Source organism: Lepisosteus oculatus, chromosome 8 (genome assembly GCF_040954835.1).
Source record: "Lepisosteus oculatus isolate fLepOcu1 chromosome 8, fLepOcu1.hap2, whole genome shotgun sequence".
Lineage (NCBI taxonomy): Eukaryota > Metazoa > Chordata > Actinopteri > Semionotiformes > Lepisosteidae > Lepisosteus > Lepisosteus oculatus.
The window spans coordinates 9966618-9987414 of record NC_090703.1 but is presented as its reverse complement, the minus strand read 5'-3'; the positions used below and the strand labels follow the sequence as shown (position 1 = coordinate 9987414).

General features: G+C 45.9%; 1 protein-coding gene across 1 annotated transcript; it reads right to left on the bottom strand.

Moving 5' to 3' along the window:
• Positions 1–5503: 5503 nt before the first annotated feature.
• On the bottom strand, positions 5504–20727 carry exoc5 (exocyst complex component 5). Its single transcript, XM_006632219.3, has 18 exons — positions 20500–20727; positions 19256–19350; positions 16543–16690; positions 15942–16136; positions 14379–14443; positions 13991–14019; positions 13693–13802; positions 13206–13250; positions 12780–12920; positions 12009–12091; positions 11719–11928; positions 11059–11206; positions 10794–10902; positions 9870–9990; positions 9516–9602; positions 9202–9310; positions 8852–9067; positions 5504–8021 (listed from the first exon to the last, which is right to left on the bottom strand). The coding sequence occupies exons 1-18, from the start codon at positions 20524–20526 to the stop codon at positions 7833–7835; spliced, it is 2127 nt and encodes a 708-aa protein (XP_006632282.1). The 5' UTR covers positions 20527–20727; the 3' UTR covers positions 5504–7832.
• Positions 20728–20797: the final 70 nt, after the last annotated feature.

Below are 20797 nucleotides of genomic sequence, written 5' to 3'. Positions count from 1 at the left end.
TTGGTTTGGGAATTGTAAGGTCTCAGACCGCAAGTCCCTGCACCGAATTGTCAATACGGCAGGAAACATCATTGGAGCCTCCCTTCCGTCCATTCAGGACATCTACCACAAACGCTGATCACACAAAGCCTCCAGTATTGTGGACAATCCCTCCCACCCCTCCTGCAACCTCTTTGCCCTCCTCCCATCTGGTGAAAGATATCGCAGTATATGGGCCAGCTCCACCAGACTCTGTAACAGCTTTTTTCCAAAGGCTGTCAGGCTCCTCAACACTCAACACTTACTGCACCTACTCCAAATGTGGAAAGTAAGCTCTTTTTTGCCTAATGTCAGGCATATTGTCTGAAGTCTAATCCTGTAAAGTAAATTGCACTATGCACATTGCACTTTACATACCCTGTACCCTGTCAGCATTGTCTAGTCAGTGTCTGTATTCGCACCCTTGACCTGAGAATGATATCTTGCTCCTCTGTATACTTGTATAAGGCTGGAATGACAAATAAACTTGGACTCAAACTTAAACATCCTAGCCATTGAACAGTACCTTTTGACCCAGCTCCACTGACACAGCTAGACACACTGAGTGAGTGGACACTTGTTTCTGCACTGGCATCCTGTGTAATGCAGACATGGGCTGAGTTAGGTTCTCTCCATGAGCTGCGTGCAAATGAAATGGGAAGAGCCCAGCAGTCTGTCCTCGTACTCCTAAACCACACATTCAAAAAACTGATTGAGGTGTCACTTTGTACAGAAGAAACATTTACAGAAAAAAAATCATACGTATCTGAAAATAGCTGAGGAGAGCACAAACTGTACCATGCAAAATGTGACTGATCTTAGAATTCATATTTTTGTTACAGGCTAACTCAGTGTGGTTGTATTTGCATCTTCTGGACACTCAGCTCCACATACAAATTCCTACATTTTTCTGCATCTTTAGAAAGAGAGGAATCTCTTCTGGCTGAAATAGTAGAAGCACATATCCGTAGGGCAGGTCTGGTTTTATACTGCACTGTTCTGTACCTAGAACATCTCACTAGGTGTCTTTGACTTTGATTCCCGAACAGATGATGCACAAGTGTCCCTGAGCTTACGTGAACCCGTGGTATTTTTGCTAGGCACTCACCTGACCTCGTCAAATTCTCCCAGCTCCCTGGTCCTGTGCTCTTACAGAGCAAAAGAGCAGTGGCAGATCTGGTGAGTGACTTCTTTCGGGACGATGCACTTGCATCATTTCATTCTCTCTTTTGCTAGTAAGAGAGAAGGCTGTGGCACTGAGCTGAGTTGCATACGCACTGGTGATCAGAGGCTGGGGATAGGAGGCACAGAAACAAAACCAGGTAATTCTAAGTTAAGAAAAGCACTGACTGCATTCCCCGTGCAATGTGCACAGTTGCTATAATCACAGTGCTCTGTGGCTCTGCATGAAAGGGGCCGTTCTTCTTCGGAGTTGTCCAACGCTGATGTGTAACGTGGGTTCCTTAACAGTCTGCCTCTCTCGCTCCACACACAATTTTCAGCTGTACCTGAGCTTGCTCCTCTGGTGCCAAGAAAATAAATTAATGAATGCAAGCCGTTGACAGAATAAAGAGCAAGTACTAATCATTATACATCATTAAATGAAGATTTAGCTTAAATGTGTTTAGCAGGAATTAGGCAAAGCTGCTGTTGACATGGATTGACTGCTGTAATACCTTATTGTCAGTGCTCTGGGAGGCAGAGGAGGCTAGTGTTCAGGGTGGAGGGACCTGGATGATACTGCCGGGCTGTTGCTTTGAGCTGAGCAGCGAAAGGCTGGGAAGCAACACAGACTAGGTGTGTAAAGGCTCGGGATTAGAGAGGGAGTTGGAGTGATCCGTGCAGTTCAAGGGCAGGAGACGACGAGTAAATGATAAGACTTCAGAGAGCAGGCAGAAGAGGAGGTTAAGCTCAGAGAACTGAGAGAGGGCAGTGTGGTGAGAAGCGAGAGACTGGAGAGAGGGACACCGATGAGCTTGGAGGAAGCAAGGAGTGCATTACCTAATCTGCAAGGCTCAACTGCTTAGTTCAAAAGAATTTCCAAAGTGAGAAAAGCAAGGGAAAGAGAGCGGGCCAGGATTTCAATTTGAATTTCAATTTCTGTTTCGGCCCCATCAAACATCTTAAACAAAGGAGAGATGTAAAGAGAGGAAAAAAAAGTCTAGGTCAGCCGTGCGGCGGCACAGTTCGCTCGTCAGTTTAATCGAGTGCGTAACGCGAGGTTCCGACGGAAGAAAAGGACAACGCACACAGGGATTAGGACAATGGAGAAAATGCCGGAGTGAAGCATTTAGAAAAAAAGTTTTAATGTCTTCTTCTCCGTTTCAAGTCTGGCCCTGAACACGCTGCAGGGAACTCTGCGCCTTCTGCCCGTTGTGCAGTTTAACCATAGTGGAGGCTGGTGCTTTGGGAGAAAGCTAGTGTTCTGAGGGGGGGAGTTAATTAAAAATGGCCTGGGTTGCCATGGTGCTGGGGTAAACAGGGAGCTGGGCAGGGGCTCAGTGTGGACGGGCGCTGAGGGATTTAGCCTTTCTGGGGTCGGCTGGGTCGAGCCCCGGGGACTGTGAAAAGTGCCTCTTAAGCTGTGTATCTCTTATTGAAGAGAGAACAGCCAGCTCCCCTTCAACCCTCAAAAAGTACAAATATTTTAACTCCATTTTTGCCAGTCAGGGATATGGGATTTCTGTTTTTATTTCCAGCAGTACAGTTCTTCGGTCTCTTGGAAACAAAACCTGTCTTATCTGACAGCAGTACAAGGTAGCTTATACTTGCAACAGAGGTTTAATATGAAGTAGCTTATAACTATTTAAATAATCACATACAACAAAACAAAATACTCAGTCCCCATCTATGAAACATACTTAGACAAATGGATAATTTAGTAATATTTGCCTTTTTGATGTTATGGGCTTGGGTGTCTTTCTTTCACTCCAACTCGGCCCAATAATAAAGATACGGTTGCAGGTTAAACTGTAGGTGTAGGAAATAAGCATGGATGCTAGTTTCAGATATGTCTAAAAAGGGAGGAGGGTAATGAGTGTTCTTAGTACACCTGTTAGATTGTTGTTAGCTAAGTGCTCCCCAGATTGGGGGACTTCTTCAGTTCTCATTAGGAATAGGTCTCATATATTCTGTAATAAATAATGCAGAAAACAAGCTGAACTAGTGTGTGTTGTTACAGTGAAGATGTATATAATTCTTGAACAGAGAATACTATGACCCAACATACGTATTCACAATTATCAAAGGCTTTGACAGAGTTGACCCAGCGGATGACTTCAGAATTAGCAGTGTAAGACGAACCAGAGGAAACAAGTGGAAACTCCAGAGAAGGGCATTCTAGCTGGGGAACAGGAGAGACTTCTTCACACATGGGATTATGGGAGTATCCTGACATTGTTCCAGCTGAGGCTCTGACCTGTTTTAAGAGACAGCTGGATGGAATCCTTGGATCAATGGACTACTAGCAACCAAACACGATGCACTATAATTTCTAAGCATTATGTTCTTCAGATGGAGTAATGCTTAGGTAGACAGAAGGTTAAAGCCTTGGAATGAGCTAGTGTTTTTTTCATTTTTGAGAACAGACCTACAGTATGATTATTGCAGTTCTGGTAACCTGGGCAGTGGAAGTCTTCTAACTTGTAAGAACATGAGGATCTTAATTAAGTTGTTGGTTTTCAGCAATCGGAGAAGAGCAGAGGGGTGGAAAGAAAGGCTTTTCCCTCTGCCTGCTCTTTGTGAAGGTTCTGCACAGGACAGCAGCAGTTCAAACAGTACTATCTCAGCAGGCCGGCTACTTTCTGACTCTTCAGACAGACAGGCTGTGTGTGTTTGTGTGGCAGTGCTGGAGAAACACGGAGAGAGAAAGGGAGGGAGAGAGAGAGAGAGAGACACTCCATACACTGCAACCAAGGGAGCCAGCCTTATCCTGCGCCCCAGTATTGACAGTGCTGCTAATCCCCTCCACCTGCTCAAATACACCCCAAACAATCCCCGTGTCGCTCGCGGCTCCGAGACCCGCAGGGCTCCACACAATCTGCACCGCAGCCCCTGGGGGCCGTCTCTCTCGGCGTTATCAGCTGCGCATAGCGCCTGCCTCATCCACCAGAACCCCCCCGCTCCCTCCCAGCTCGCGCTCAGAGGCGGCCCGCTTTAATCGCCACAAAAACAAATAGTTTTCAAATGTTTGGAAAGCGGCGATGTTTGCGCCCGAGCCTAAGAAAATAGTTTTTACAAGCTATAGGGTTGTGATTAGGGATGAGAGAATTGAATTCAGCGGCATTAATAATATTAATATTAGACTAATTAATTATATTGTTTGACTTTGCTCTGCGTCCTGTGTACCTTCTACAGAACACTACACACCATGTGTTCAAGTGCTGGAACGTACCTTACATCTCTCTCTCTCACTGGCCCGTGTGCCTTTTACTGCAGAGTAACGCAAACTAGAGGATTTTTACATACATATTAAAGACTACTTAGTTACAAGATCACATCACTTCGACACATGTATTGGAAAACCCATCAATATCTGGGAGGATAGATTCATAGCTCGGAAACTAGAGAAGCTCCCACGACAGAATCTTAGACGTTTGCCACTCTTGTTTCATATAACAAGGTAAGGATAAAACTGTCATTTCAGCTTACACTGCAAACCATTTGTGTTGAGCTCAGTCCTATCTTGACACTTCTCAGTAGTCAGAGAGGGTGCGCACGGTCCACACATAGCCACTAGCAGTACATATAGGCCAGAATCCAGACGTCCTTCGTGTAGCCTCTTATACTAAGCTTCACTTTGTACCAAGAAAAACGGCAAACAAAATATTAGAATACATAATTAAATTTGTGGAATTTAAATTAAGTCACATTAAGATGCAACAGTAACATTAGTAACATGCACCGGTATCTAGTAGAATACTCACCATCGTCACCACATTCTGAAAACATGTCGCTCGTTAACCCAACGAAGAGCGAGTGGCATCTGACATGCTCAGAAGGGAACCAGAAGACAGATGGAAACTGAGAGCCGGAGGCAATTCTGTACCGAAAGGGTTGTGAAGTGTAGAACATGCTATCCAGCCATGTCTGAGAAGCCGATACCCGACTTCTTTCAAGAAACAGCTGGATAAGACCCCCGGATCAATCAGCTACTAGCAAGCAAAAGGCGGAGTTGGTCAAAATGTCCTCCTCGGATTTGCAAACGTTATGTTCTTATGAAATATGATTTGAGAATGAGAACATTCCTGAGGAGATGCGTTTAACTTCAGCATTTTATAACCCTTTTCATCTTTCACATTTTTAGGGCCAGAACGTTCCATTTTTTCCTCCCCATTTCTGAGCTCTGTATTCATACGGTTCCAGACATGACTTAAAAATAACATCCCAACAGCTGTAACTATTTCTAAACTCCAATCTCAAAGAAAACTGCACTAAGAATATGTTGTCAAAACTATCTCTCTAAGACAGAAAGAACTGGAACAGATTTTAACACAACATTAGATATTTTATTATTAGTAATAAATGCAAACAGCTGTACAGAGGCAAAATCGTGGGGGGCAGAGGACAGGACAGCTTTCAAGTGTCTTGTTGAAATAAAGCATGTACAAATTATAAACCATCACTCTCCACTCAGATTTCCACCCTCCTCTGTCAGCAAGGATTAACCTGGTGGTTAGAGAGACACAGATCTAGTGTTTCAGTTGTAACAAGGAGCTTGGCTGGTTTCTGCCTCTAGGCCTATTGGGAAATATGTGCTGGACACTTGCAACACTGGAGTCAACCTTGAGAGCTCGCCAGTCTTCCGATTCCACAGAACCTGAAATAAACTGGTCTTTTTTTACGGTACTTACACTTCACTCTTCAGTAACCAAAGGTATTGATATCAGCGTACTGTACTACAAGTGAGTGAAGACTAATGCTGAAATGTGTGCACTGCATCAATGTAGAGTTCTTTAACCTTGGTATGAATGTGTATCAATGTGTCGCAACAAGCAGTTTCTCCTACTTCTGAATGCAGGAAGAGAGAGAGTCCCCTGACATATAGGATTAACTATTCCAGGCATTTAAAGATGACTGCCATCAAAACTGGTGTCACATACAATTAGGGCACAGAACGCTGATCTTGCATTGAGAGCGCCAAACTCATGTCACTCATGAGTCACACCCTGACCTTTCAAGGTCAGAGGACAGAGCACTTGTCATGTGTCCATCTGTGCCTTTGGCCTAGGAATGGGAGGATACTATTGTGGTCACCAGCATCAGCTGCTGCACGTTTGTGCCCATTCTCCAAAGGAGAAAAGGGTTATCCCCATCAGGGTGGGCTTACAGAATCAGCAAGCAGTACTTCAGATGCCTGTATGGCCCCAACCTATGCCATAAAACCCCTTCGCTACTGTTGCCTGTGTATTAAGATGCAGTAGTGCTGGCACAGCCACAATGCACAATGGTTGATTTTGGCACTGTAACAAAAGAAGTGAGTTTGACTAACTCAGACATTCCTGTACTGTACATTTAATATAACTATGGCATTTTATTTTAAAAGAACTGTTCGGAACAAAAGAAAACTTTACACTGCTTACGTACAGGACAGAAGGTGCCAAGAATCACCCAGCTTGAACCAGTTCTTTAAAATAAAAATAAAAGCACATAAAATCAAGTTAAAAAGGTGGTATTGCAGTCAACACAGATCAAAATAAAAGTGCACAAATTCTCCAGACCCATGTCCTAGAAGATCGCGTTCTCAGTGGAGTGGTTTGATCATTTTCTGCTGTCGTGGACTAAAAAGCGAGGGCTTAGAGGTGGGCTTTTCTCCCAGCGCCACATCCTGTCGCTCTGTCCCGCGCCAAGAGAAGCGTGTCCCCAAACCTGTCTACACAGCCACCTGGAGGAGTGCAAAGGCGGGCAGCCCTTCCTAAAAGTACTTATCTATGGCCTGTCACTTGACTAAAACTTCCGATGACTTTCTCAGTTCTGAAGGCTTCCACTCTTGTGTTGCAGCAATCTTTCCCACGTGATAACACTACAGGCACCTGCAGTTATGCACAAGTGTAGGCCTTGGAATTGAATATGTCTAGATCCCACGGCCCACCCAGAATAGCCTTCCAGCTGGCACTGTCAAAGGAAAGGCCCATGCGCTCACATGGAATCACGCCGCCGTAACACTGAGCTGCTGTAGTTTCAGCGGTTTGGCTTGAGAAGTTAACCTGAGATAAAGGAACAAAGGTCTTTTTATGGATTTTACCAGACCCTGCCAACAAAAGAGACTCTTGTAGCCCCGACTGGGTTAAAAAGTTGTTGTTTTCATTAAGCAACCAAGTGGCCTTATTTTACATGGATGATAAAGTGGAAACAAGTTGCCTCTGGATATACTGTGGTATTACTGGGTTTAGCGACAGTTCTGGTGTGCGTTGGCGAAAGAGCCTTCTCAGATGGGAAGAGTGATGACTTTGAACAAGTAAATGCGTTACCCGACAGGAGTGTGCACTAGATAGCTCCGGGGATACTGCTCTGTGTAGTGAGGTGGATTAGCTTTGATTGTACAGCTATGCACTGATGTAGGGCCTATTACCTGACTGAACACCATGAAAGTGCATTTGCTCATTAAGATGAACCAGCAGCAAGAAAACTCTAAGAACTAAAGGGCAGTCTTTATTTCTTGTCTGTTACTGGGAAGGACGCGGGGATTGGCTCACAGCAGGTCAACCGAGGGAGCCTGCTGTTTGGTTCTCATGTCTTGAAGGGTACAGTGATTCATTGCTAATGCCACTGGCTTGAGGCACCCCGTAGCCATGCCAGTCTCAGTCTGGTGCCCGTTAGCTGAAGTGGCGGCCGAGCCTGGACGAGCGGTAGTCCGCTCTCAGCTGGACAAAGGCATGCAGCAGGTTACGATCCAGGTTAGTGAGCTGCTCTCCGGAGCACACCTGCTTTAGGTTATCGGGGGCCACCACCAGCAGGTTACAGAGGGCATGGAGTGTATCAAAGAGCTGTAGTACCAGTGGGACCTGCAGGGGGAAGCAGAGGAGCATCAATCTTTAGTAAGAATCGCCAGCGAGGCTCACAGCATACTTTCAACTCTATTTCAATAGATTCCTCAAATTTAAATTCAATCTCAAGGTGCTTTATACCGGAGAGGACCCATTTCATCCAACAAGGTGCAGCCCCCACCTGAGTCACGAGTGGCAGCTGCTATCTTCCAACAGAAACTGCTGATGTAAGGAGGAACTACAGTCCAGGGCGGCCAGACTGTACAAATTCAGAATGGAATGCAGCCAAGAAACCAGGGTTAACACTCTTCTGGTAAGCATCATGGGATCTTTAATTGCCAAGTAATCAGGAACTTGGTTTAATGTCTGAGCTGAAGAACTGCATCTCCTGCAGCATTGTGTCCCCGGCGACCACACAGAAAAACCGAGCTGTAGCTCAAGCTTCGATCTGAAGAGCAGAGTGCCACCTACTGGTTCACCAACACCGCTAGCAGCAGTACAGGACTGCAGCGTTGTTAGCATACACAAGCGTCGCGTTTGAGAAACCGTAAAATCAGTCTGCATTTCCTGAAGGTGCCCAGAGTCTGGGCCTCAACTGCCTTGCTGGGAAGCCTGTTGCAGATACTCGGTGTCACAAAATATTTCCTCTTCTCTTTCCTAACTGAATTTCTCTTCAGTTTCCAATTGTGACACGTAGTTGACAAATCCTGACCCACGCATGAAAGCATAAAAAGGTCCCACAGGGACATACTTTAGACATCTTTTACATTTATCCCCCCGTCCGGCATCCTCTGCTACCCGTCCCTGTATTCCAAGCCCTCCCTCCCTCTCCTTGGCCCTGCGCTCACCCGGAAGTCCTTGGCACAGCGCCGGTACTCAGCCACATCGCGGATGGCCAGCATGCCCCCCATGGAGCTGTAGCTGAACTGCTGCAGGTGCTCGTGGATGAGCCGGTGAAAGCGCACCCCCAGCTCCGTGAGCACCGTGTCCACGTTCTTCCCGTCCATGGACTTCCGCACGCGCTCCACCTGCTTCCCCATGTACGTGCACACCTTGACGCAGGCCTGCGAGATACGGACACAGGGACCGTGTTCGTGTTTGCGTTCGGTCAGGTGGTGCAGGATTCAAGCCCGCTGCGGGTACTTGTGTTTGCGTTCGGTCAGGTGGTGCAGGATTCAAGCCCGCTGCAGGTACTCACGTTAGTGTACTGAATCATGACGTTATTCTCGTCCTCGGGACGGAAATCCGTCTTCTTTTGCTCTGTGGCCAGGATGTGCTTCATCTGGCCAATCATACAGTTCAGGGTCCTGAAAAGGCGAGCAGGGAAACAGGATGGGTTATGAGAAACGCACAGCCAGCAGCTTCATTTCATTCAACACAAGACCGCAGACAGCGCCCATTGGGTCTCTTGGAGACGAAGCACGATCCACAACGTTGTCAGCGATCGCATTATAACGCGCCAGGACGCAAGCGGTTTCAACAAAGTTTTACATAAGTGTGCTTATGACTGACCTGTCGATGCCGGTATCCAACTTCACCTCCATCTGTTCAATGACCTCCTTCTTCTTCTGCAGACACTCTGTCAGCTTCGGGGAAGAGCTGCGGAGACAGGGACAGAACCAGGCAGGGAGTTACAGCCAGCGTGCCACATTTAGAACAGTCCCGTCCCCCCACCGAGCTCGCGTCAGCGTGGCTGTTGGTTCTCTGCCATTGTTGTGGTGGACGAGACAAGTGCCAGGTATGAAACAGCTTGGCCCTACAGTCAGTATAGCAGTGTGAGAGGTGGGGAGAGGCTGATGTCAGAGACGCGCGAAAGCAGTCACACGCAGGTTTGTGGGTCCCTTGTCGCTGGCAGGGGGGGCTCACCTGATCAGGGGCATAAGATGGTCATTGAACTGTTTGTCAAAGAGGTGGAAGATGGTGTTGGCCTGCTGCACCACATCCAGAAAGTACAAGTTGGCATTTTTTGCATCGGGTGATGGGATTGCTGCCAGGAAATAAAAAGCACATCACACACTCGCCCCCTTCAGCACTTTAGCTCTTGGTGTAAAGTGACAGGGGTAATAAAACAGATCCTGCACCATTCTAAACTATTACCCTACAGAGAATCCAGCCTAACCAACTTGTCCCACTGGATAACCATAAATAAACCTCTTTTGAGTGAACCAGGTGGCCCTATGATTGTGCACAAAATTAAAAATTGGTAAAGAGCAATCAATATTATTAATACTGAAATAGCTGTACTATAACATAGTACATAACATTTTTTTCACAAAGCTACAAGGCTCTGCATTGCTTGACACCTCAATACCAGTCTGAGCTACTATCATCCTACTCCCCACCTTGCAACCTTCACTCTTCTAATTCTGGTCTCCTATCTGTCCCCCAAGCCCGTCTACACTCTATGGGTGACAGGGTCTTCTCCTGTTATGCCCCAAACCTGTGGGAGTCTCTCCCAAAGGGTATCAGAAAGTCACCTTCTCTAAACTCCTCCAACTCAAAACCTTCTTCTTTAGAAAAGCCTTTAGTTAACTTGTCCTGTTCTTTACCCCTCTGCTCCTACTGTCTTCAGTTCCTCCATCTACTGTCTTCTCCCAATGTGTATTCTCATTTATTTGTTTCATTGTTGTCATTCTGTAAAGCACTTTGAGAAGGCACCTTTAAAGGTGCTATATAAAATAAAGTCTATGACTTATTACTATAAATGGCTCATCTTAGAAAAAGGTATTAAAAACCTAAAAAGATAACATAGATTGCCGTAATTGGCCTGGGTGCAGTGGCTGTACCGACCTGACAGGCCGATCTCCAGGGCGTAGTCGATGTGATCCACACAGAGATGATCCACCAGCAGCAGGAAGATGGAGAAAGCATTCTTGGGGAGGTCAGAGGGGTCGGACAGCTGAGAGATAAGGGGGAGGTCTGCTGAGTCTCCAGGGCAGAAGCTGGCGTTTTCATAAGTAGATTGTATTCGGCACAGCTTAATTCTTCTCTGAACAGCGTGTACTAACCCCGAGGGTAAGCGTGTATTTGCCCCAGGGGGAGGGAGTGTACCTACCCTGTGGCAGCGCTCAAACGCATGCCGGGTCTCCTGCAGCAGGTTGACCACAACCTCTTGTGAAAGGAAGGTCTCCCCATGGGTGTCGATGCTGGGGCCAAGGGGCAAGTTGGTTCGCTGTCGGATCCGCTCTTTTAGGTCCTGGATACTACAAACAGACACAGGGAGGCCCTCAATACTGCCGGCACCAACACACGAGATAACGGACTTTACGCATAAAGACATTGGAAAGGCCAACAAAACGAGAGAAGGCCGATCGGCCCATCGAACCTACTGGTAGTCAGTAGCCAACTGATCCAAGGATCTCACCCAGGGGTCGTACAGTCACCCCTAAATGCCGCAGATGGAGTGAAAGAATGTTCTGGTGCACAGTGAGTCACTGTTTGGGAGGCTGCACCTGCCCAGAGCCATCCTGTGTCTGTGGTGTCAGTGAGACGATGGGATTGGGAGGCAGCCAATTACAACAATGACAACCAGGTGATGGGGGGGGGGGGGGGGGGGGGGAGTTGGGTTAAGGCTGAATAATGCATGGATATTTCCCTGTTTTCCCACTTCCAAAGCCTGGCTGCTGAAAAGCCCTTAAGGGATCCAACAAGCAGTGAGGAAAAGCACAGAGATGGCAAAGTGAACTGGCAATGGCAGGGTCCCCCGCAATCTTACCCTCCGGTGCCCAGCGAGCGTTTCTGGTGGTTCTTGGACTCGTAGTATCTCTGCAGGATCATGGTGCTGCGGCTGCGCAGGTACTCGCGCTCCGTGTCGATGTAGCTCTCCAGGTAGGAGGAGAAGATGTTCTTGATGAGCTTGGACAGGAAGGTGTGCTTGTCAGAGCCCAGATTGAACTCGGTCAGCTTGCTGGCCAGAGCGGTCGTCCTGCAGTGAGCACCACAGCAAGAGTGAGTCTTTACCTTCAAAAGAAGGTGTACAGCAGCCAGTGGCGAGACACCGGTTACCTGGTGTACAGGTCGTACAAGTTCTTCAGGTACTGCTCAGCGTCTGACTTGCGGCTCTCCTCTAGCTTGTCCCTGACGTGGCTCTGTAACACAGACCGTGACCTCAGTTAGACCTTGACCATGACAGGCAGCTGCTCAGCCAAGGAAACAGTCTTCCTTGGGGCCAACACTTGTCCTTCTGGGCTGCAGCACAAACCACGTCGAAATCAAGACATCAGACATTCAGTGTGAGGCACGTAAACTCACGTGAAAGACCAAAGAACTCCCATTCTTCTCATTCAGCTGCTCGGTATTACAAGAATATGTGTCTATACTCATCAGTCAAACACAAGACATTGAAGACACAGCAGTAAATTAAAAACTACTGAAGAGAACCAGTTAGTGGTGTCAGAAATGCTGAAGTAAACTTTCATTTACATGAATACCAACATCAATACTATGGTATGTTTCATACTAGGGCCATGGACCTCCTTACCAGAGGCGCATATGAATTTGCCTTACATGTCATTCATTGTAATGCCTTGATAATAATCTTAGTCCAATCTGGGTTCATAACCCTATCACCTTCCAAAACCTTGCAATATAACTTAGTCCTTCAAACCCTATTTGTAACTTAATTTAACAGAAGAATTCTGTCCCACAATATTTCATAACGATATCTTTTTTGTTTCAGAACGCTCTGTTCCTTCCAAGAATCATGGGTGAATGGCTGACACTGCACAGTGAAGGGTGCTTCAGTCTTACGAGCCAATGATCAAGCGGAATGATTACCTGCAGCTTGTTCTCGAAGATGCTCTGGATGAGTTTGGCCATAACAGTCTCCGGGCTACAGAACACCTCTCCCACCTGTTTATTAACCCGCTGGCACAGCGACGCCGTATCCTCAAATACGTCATTCTGCTGGTACGCCGCCTACACACACACACACACGGGGTTTCCAGTCATTCTCCGGACTACACCGAACACAGCATAATTGCGAACCGCACTGCTGACAGCACAGTTTGCAATTGTGAAATACTGCACATGACCTCAAACCACAGTCTACAATGGCCTCGGGCCTAAAAAGAAGATGCTGCTATGCATGCAGCAGTCTTGCAGGTACACTGGTACAGCATTATAGAGACAGCACAAACAACTAGCTGCTCAAGAATTTGACTTTGTGGGGAATCAAAGAAAGAAAAATATGAGATGACCCACCTCTTGACACTGTTTGATGTACACATCGACGCAGTGAGCGTAGCCCTGCAAAGACACAGACACACAGGTCACCACTGCGCCACTCTCATGCCTTCTGAGCATAATGTGCAAAGATTCAAGATCTGAATGGAAAGATAGGATTTTTCATGAACAATGATATTGCCTCTCAATTTTAAAATCCAAAGCACTGGAAGCGCACTTAAATTAGAAAACATGAGGTATTTCTTAACCCAGAGAGATGTGAGAACATGGAAAAACCTACCTAGAAATGTTGTTCCTATCCTATCGTCTTTCAAGAAACGACTGGACGAGTATTAAGTACTTACTACCAGATGGGTTATATGGGCCACAAGGGCTCCTCTTGTTTGTAATCTTTCTTACGTCCCTGTGGTCACAGAGTTCATGTCAGAAAGCTCATAGTATGAAGGAGCCCTCTATAATAACAAGGGATGGGGCTGGCAGGTCACAGAGCATAAGGCACAGTCACCTTGAAGTGCAGCAGGACTGAGGCCACTTCCCTCATGCGGCCGATCTCTCCCCTGCGCTGGGCAGCTGTGAACTCCTGGATGAGCTGGCGCTCCAGGTCATGGTACTTACCTGCACAGAGAGACAGATCACACGTCAACACAGCACAGCACTGGAGGTTACAGACAATGCAAATTACAGAACAGGGAAGCTCTCAAAGTCGGATTAGCTACAGACAAGACATGACGCCTTAAAAAAGTCTAGTCCCTCTTCCCGTGCTCCAAGAGGATCCAGAGGCATTTCAAAACGGAACCACTTACTTGCAATCTTTGCTTTCACGGCAGAAAACCTACCAAGACCAAAAGACAGGAGAAATTCTAATCACCATCTGATGAACAGAATAAAAAGCCTTTAGTCTTCCCTTTTTCCCAGTTGTAATCATTTTAGAGTTTTGAAATTGTAGACACATGCAAGACGATGAATTTCTCTTCTTCTATCCTCAAAATGTAAAAAGCTTTAAGGCTGACCTTTTTTCCCAATTCTAATCATTTTATGGTCTTGAAATTGAACACAGATGCAAAACGTTGAATTTCTCTTTTATCCCCGTATCATTCTTACACATTTTGGAGGAACAGCTTTTTAATTAATGCTCTTCCTGCATCCTCTCTGAATCCTGTGATTTTGTTCTGTGGTCAAGTGCAAACTCACCTGTCAAAGGGCAACTCCTGGGCAATCAGGTGGAGTTTCTGAATGATATCAGCTGCTTCTTTAATCTAGAACAAAACAGAAAAGTGGCCAGAAAATTGATACTCGAATAGGAGAAATGACAAGCACACCAAATCTTCTGAACACCTGCCTACATCACAGAGCCATTCCTGCAGAGGAATTCAAAGACACAACCACATGGAAAAATCACCTATGAAAACCAGCAACTGCAAAGGCTGATTCACTCTGCCCTCCAAATACAGGAAATAAATACAGAGTGCACGCATTTATATTTGATATAGGAATGGACTGTTCTACATTGTGTGTATTGCAAAATGAGTGTAAATAATCATTGCTAATTTAATTAACCAGAACTAACTTTCAAGGAGTGGGGGAATGAATTCATACCCAAAATAAATGGTGGGCCCACGATACACAATTCATTTCACTGTTCCCATAGAAGCCTGCTGAAGCTAACATCATTAATCACTCCCATGAGGTAGATGCAGCCTTTTCCTCTGTGAGGCTTTATAAGTATCTGTCCTCTAGCTAAGATTAGCTAAATCCCATGTAAGTGATGTAGCCGTCGCCCTGCAGTCAGGGTTTATAAGCACTTGTCTCCATGCTGGCAGGCCAGCCCTCCGTTTTATAGGGATTAGCAAAGCCTGTCCCTCCAGCTATTGACACACAGCTTCCCATTCTGCTCTAGGTACACTCACATATTCACAGTGCTTTAGTTATTCATGTCCACCTTGAGTATGATGTCCAGGTCCAGTCTTGGGACATTACAGAAAAGATGCTGCCAGTGTCTTACTGTCAGTACCATATTCACATGCAGGTCTTACAAGACATATCCCTTTGACCGCACGTGTCTCACTTTAATTTTCTTCCAAGGTTATACAGAGGACGGTGTTAAAAGAATGGGTAGATCTTGTTGAAAATGCAGATGGAAGGCTTTTACATGCTTCTCTGTTCCAGCAGCTCATGACCAGCCACAGTCAGACGACTGCATGCCTTCCTGCATTGGAAAACAGTCTATGGGACAGCTAAACAGCATCACCAAGCCCATGGTGAGAAGGGTAAATGGGAATGGCTGGGTTTGCCATGACAAACTGTCGAGATGCGTTTACTAGTAGTTCTGTAAGGTGGAGGAGAGAACAGCTAGTAGTTACATGTGCAGTACTTAATGGTTGGCTCGTAGTTTTAATTGTTACATGAAAGGTGAGCAACCTTAAATAACTTTATCAGTTGTGGTATAGGAAAGGCATAAACAACCTTGTGACTTCCATTCCAGTCTTTCTTCAGACTAGTGGATCTTCAGTACTCAACTCATCTTAAGCAGCAGAGCCACGTAAGTAATTCAAAACGTCTCTCTGCACGTGCACTGAATGGCAGATCCTGGACTCCCTGTCCTTGCAATAGCCTACTAACAGCTAACAGACCGTGTTTGTGCCTTTGCAAGCAAACAAAATCTGAGTACTGCGGTCATGTAAACAGGAAGTGGATATTGGCCGGTCCAGTGGTAATTAGAGGGGAGATTCTCTCCGAGCAGCATGTTAGTGTGACCTTATCAGGGTTGTTGAAGACATCGCTGCGCAGCTCCCCGTCCAGGAACTCGTTGAAGTAGGTCATGAGGCGCTGGGCCTCCACGGCTCTCTGACGTGGCGTGTTCACCCCCTCCAGCTGGTCGCCTAAGTGGCAGACCTTCGTCGCCACATAGCTGATGTGCTCATCCAGCTCCTGGAAGTGCTGGAACGCCACCTGTACAGGCAAACATACAGGCAGATGGTTTAAGGGGCACAGAACATCACCCTATCAAAAGGGACCAGATAAACTGCCAGCGCACCAAGAGGCGGACCCCAAACAGACAAATACTTCTGAGAATAAAAGCATATTCCACTACATTAAACCTGAGGAGAAGTAAACTGTACTCCTTTAAAAAGTCTACTTGTCTTCCGCAGACAGCCCTATTGGATAACCTCTGCTGATTATGCTGGCAATGACAGTAAACAACCAGATATCACGCCTTAACCCAAAGCAGTCAAACCAAATAAAACAAATGATCTTCGCAGAACCGTCTGTCAGTGCTCAGCATCTTATACTGGACATGCCATGAGGAGCAGTCACAGAGGGCAGAGACAGTGCCCGGTGATGGCTGATAGCTGACCTGGTTGCTTCGCTGCAGGTCCTGCACCTTGCGGGCAAACTCTTTGGCTTCCCTGTGGCACTGCTGCTCCAGTTTCTCCACCCGTCTCTGGATTCGCTCATCCAGCTGCTTCAGCTCCTCAATGTGGTTCTGAAACTCCTCCAGCAGCCTGCAGAGGGGCAGCAAAGGAAAAAGTCCCAGAATCGAACCAAGCAGCCAGGCAGCAATCAGCACACAGAATTGCCAAAAAGAGCCCAGAATGCAAAGGCTCGGCCCCCTAAGGACTAAGATGCAGTAGAACGAGCAAAACATACATTTGTTTGATGAGCGCACTATGGCTGCCATTGCATCATCCAGGTGGTGGATGGTTACCTGTAAAGTGCTTTGAGTGGAGTGCCCAGAAAAGTGCTAATTTAATGTCAGGAGTTAGATGTTTTTTGCCATTAGCTAATATTCCAAGGACAAAGTCAAGTTTATATGCATCTTCCTATTAGGTAGGTCGGTCCCTTTTCAGGCCATAAAGACCCATGGGGGAATGGGGGACAAGGGCCATCATTTTTCTTGACCATCCGACACTTGAGGTGGAGGTGATGTGGTCAGCATCATGCTCTGGCAGGCCTGTTACCCCCAGAAGGATTAACCCCCCGGTACTCATTTGGAAAGCAGGCTGAGTCTGCTGCCCCTCACCTGCCCCTACCTGGGATTGAACCCAGCACCTTCCGGTCAGGAGCTACATGCCCTTGTCGTCTGAGCCACCACAGCTCCTCCATCTTTCTATTACTGTGTTTAATTTAACATTGTCTTAAAAATAAGCTTTATTAAGACCTAAAATGAAACAAAAGCCTGAAGATTCTTCAAATCCCAAAGACCTTCCCACCCCTGGTCTAAAGATGGTTATTTGAAAATATCATTCTTTCTATATGCAAGAGTTCCAGAAAATTTTTTTTTTGAGAAACGAGATTTGAAAATATATGCTGCATTGATGTTTCTCAAACAATGAATGGATTTTGGATACTGATTGAATGTTTTGGGTATTGTTTTTATTAATTAGTCATTAACAAATAAGCCTCCGAGAAAAACTGCAATTTCAAGAATCATGAAGTTAGCCAACCACTGTGAATCTGCAGGAGATTCAGTTTGCATTAACTGATTAATTGGATTTGGAGATCCACAGAGCTATCAACTGGCTTCCTAACACTGTAGATGGCCAAGAGCTGCATTTTAGCACATGGGTAGGTTTTTTTGACAACCCAAAGCCAATCAATGAAAATAAACACAGTGAACCACTGTGACCTGATGCTCAGTTTTAATTTAAAAATATAGGACAGCTTGAACAATATATATACATGCATGCATGTTGATTCATCATAATTAAGACTTCTCATTCTGCACATTTTCACATTTTTGTTAGTGGACACTATCGCCATCTACTGTTTAAAGCAAAAATAAGTTATGTTATTTGTTGATTTGATTAATAAAAATCCAAATAATCAGAGTACTGTCGATCACCTTCTGCAGATGTTTTAATTTCTAACTTTAGAAGATGTTATAAGCCAAACACAGCCTGAAAATGACCTAATTGACCTAACTGCAGAATTGCCACACCTGCCAGACCCAAAACAGCTCCCAATCCTACTGGGGGAAGGAAACTCAATAGAGCTGGCAGTGCAGTATGGGATCTCCTCTCAAAGCCAGAGGAACAGACAGTAAGCCTGTTCCACAATAATGTTTTATTCAATGCATGTAAACCTTAAATTATAATTTCTTACTGTAAAAACCTCTAAACTTTTTTTAATTGCACCTACTTCGGTAATACTGTAATTCATCAGTAAGGCCGCAGGAATTTAAATTTGGGAAACCACAAGACAACCCCCAGCATTGCCACACGTCTGTGACAGTCACCATGAGGTGGTGTGAGCAACACCTCAGGTATACTGCTCAGCAGTGAAGCCAAGTCCTCCTTAGCGACAAATCAAGGTTTTGTGTAGAGTGGCCTGATGGACATCAGTAAGTGCAACGCAGCTGTGCAAAATGAAATGCTAATTACTGGGTACAATTGATGGTGATGGCCTGGGCACGAGCGTGTAGTTGCTCCACTGATGGAGTTTCTCGGACATCGCTTGCTGCCCTTCCTGTGAGCTCATCCCGATATGACAACATTCCAGCAGGAGAGCAGAAAAGCCCCTGTTACGCAACTGAGAATGTGTAACATTCAGCCAGCAATGCCGTGTTTGTCTTACTGGAGCCCCACCGAAAATGAGTGGGATGATCCGAGAGGATGCGACATCTAGGTTTCAGAAGTCAGTGATGTACCGGGACCTGCCTGTTCCCGCTCTATGAAAACAATGGGACAGAATCTGATGCAGAGCACAAGTCTCAGCTGTACTACTTTACTGCTTCCAACAGTGGCTGCACACATGCTAACCTGTGGCTTTCAGAGTGGAGAAGCTCCGGATGACTAGAGCTAATCGGCAAAATGACCGAGGTCAAGTCCGTCTACCAAAAAATCTATGGAAAAAGATTTGTTTTCCTGTGTAAGTTATTGCTGTTATAATTGATGTGTTTCTTTTATGCTGTGTACAGATCTCTATAAGCATACCAGCTTTTTCAGCTGGTATGCAAAACCCCCTGTAAGTTTCCCCGAATTTTTTTCGGGAAGCTGCATCCCGATCTACAAAAATATTCCTGCCGAGCTGAGGAAAAGCCCACAAATCAAGAGGAAGGCCAGCACTACCTTTTGGGATCAAAGGCCTCAGCCCCTCCTTTTGAGCCGCCCCCAGGGGTCCTCCAGGCGAGCCTTTCAATGTACTCATCCGCATCAAAGGGCTCCTGCCAGAAGAAAAGGAAGACAGTGTCAGGCTGGGAAAAGCCCGGGCTCGGGATCAGCCCATCACAATTCAAGACAAGGATGCTCCGCAGGAAGAAAATGTTTTTTTTTCCCACCCCATTGGGTGAACTTCATTGTTTAGGTATTGATTCAGAATTAATTTTAATTCTGTGGCGAGCCATACGGCAAAAATGTCCAATCCAAACTTACCTGTCTAGCAAATGGATTCCTGCATGGTACATGTCAAACAGAAGAGAGCATGAAGGAACCCAATAACCTCACGTATTTCACACATTGGTTTCAACATCACCTGAAAATATCTCATTTCAAAAGGAAAATAAAGTGCCTTTTTAACAAGCTTCTTGCATCTTAAGGGTGCCTTAAGAAACACCGTGGAGAGGTTTTAGCAGAAACTACCAGTAACAACATGACCAAGGGATTAAATAAAACCCTCATACTTATTCCTTGTTCTTCTGTTCAATAACTGTGGCAAGAACAGCTGACAGCCTTTGTAATCCAAATGTACCACGCAAAACAAACTGTGGTTCATGAACTCCATTTCAGTGAAACGACATACACTAACTAATTCCCTGTTAAGGTCTGCACCCGATCTGAGATCTACCAGAAACAACACAGCCCGTCACTGGACTCCACTACTGCAAATCACAAAAACGACACGGCGCTTCTCCGATTCCACTCCCTACTCGTCTTACTGCTACTAAGAGAGGACTGCTGGCCTCCCTGGATGTAAGCGTCTGCCCCAGAATCATTGTCCTGTTATATCCCAAGAGACTTGGACCGGACTACCAGATTCATATCACTGCAAAACACGAGAGTTAAATAATAATTCCGCCAACATTTCTCTATGGATCTGCGAGTGTGTAGCAGGTTTAATTAAAAAAAGATCTGAATTGTAAAAATGTTATATTTGGGATATGAGCTTCTTTGACAGACAACCAACCACACACTTCATTGAACAGGGTATTGATGTTAAATCAAGAAGACAAGAAACACAAGCACGAATGCGTGTCCGGGATGAGATAAGCATATTAAACGTGTCGTTATTATAGCCAATATTAAAATCGTTATCGCAATTAAACTGCAAGCTTTAATAAAGCTCAATATTCTGCAAAGCTACGCTGCAGCCCCACCTCAAACAGCTGAGCTGTCGTTGCCATGATTTGAGTTTCGGCTCCAACCTGAAACTCTAGAAAGGGCGGCGTTGGCTGAACCGGACCGAACCGGGAAAGATAGCAGAATCCCAGGGTAAGCAGCCCCTCTGTTTTCTTCTGCTTTCTTGCAGTCTGTTGTTCACCGTCTTCCACAGGCCCTGTACTTCCTGTACACAGCTGCCATATCCGGGCCGGAAACAGAAACAATAAGCCCCACCCACACCAGGGGGCGCGGCCTCGGAGCTAGGCGCGCTCACGAAGGGGGAGCGCGTTTGTC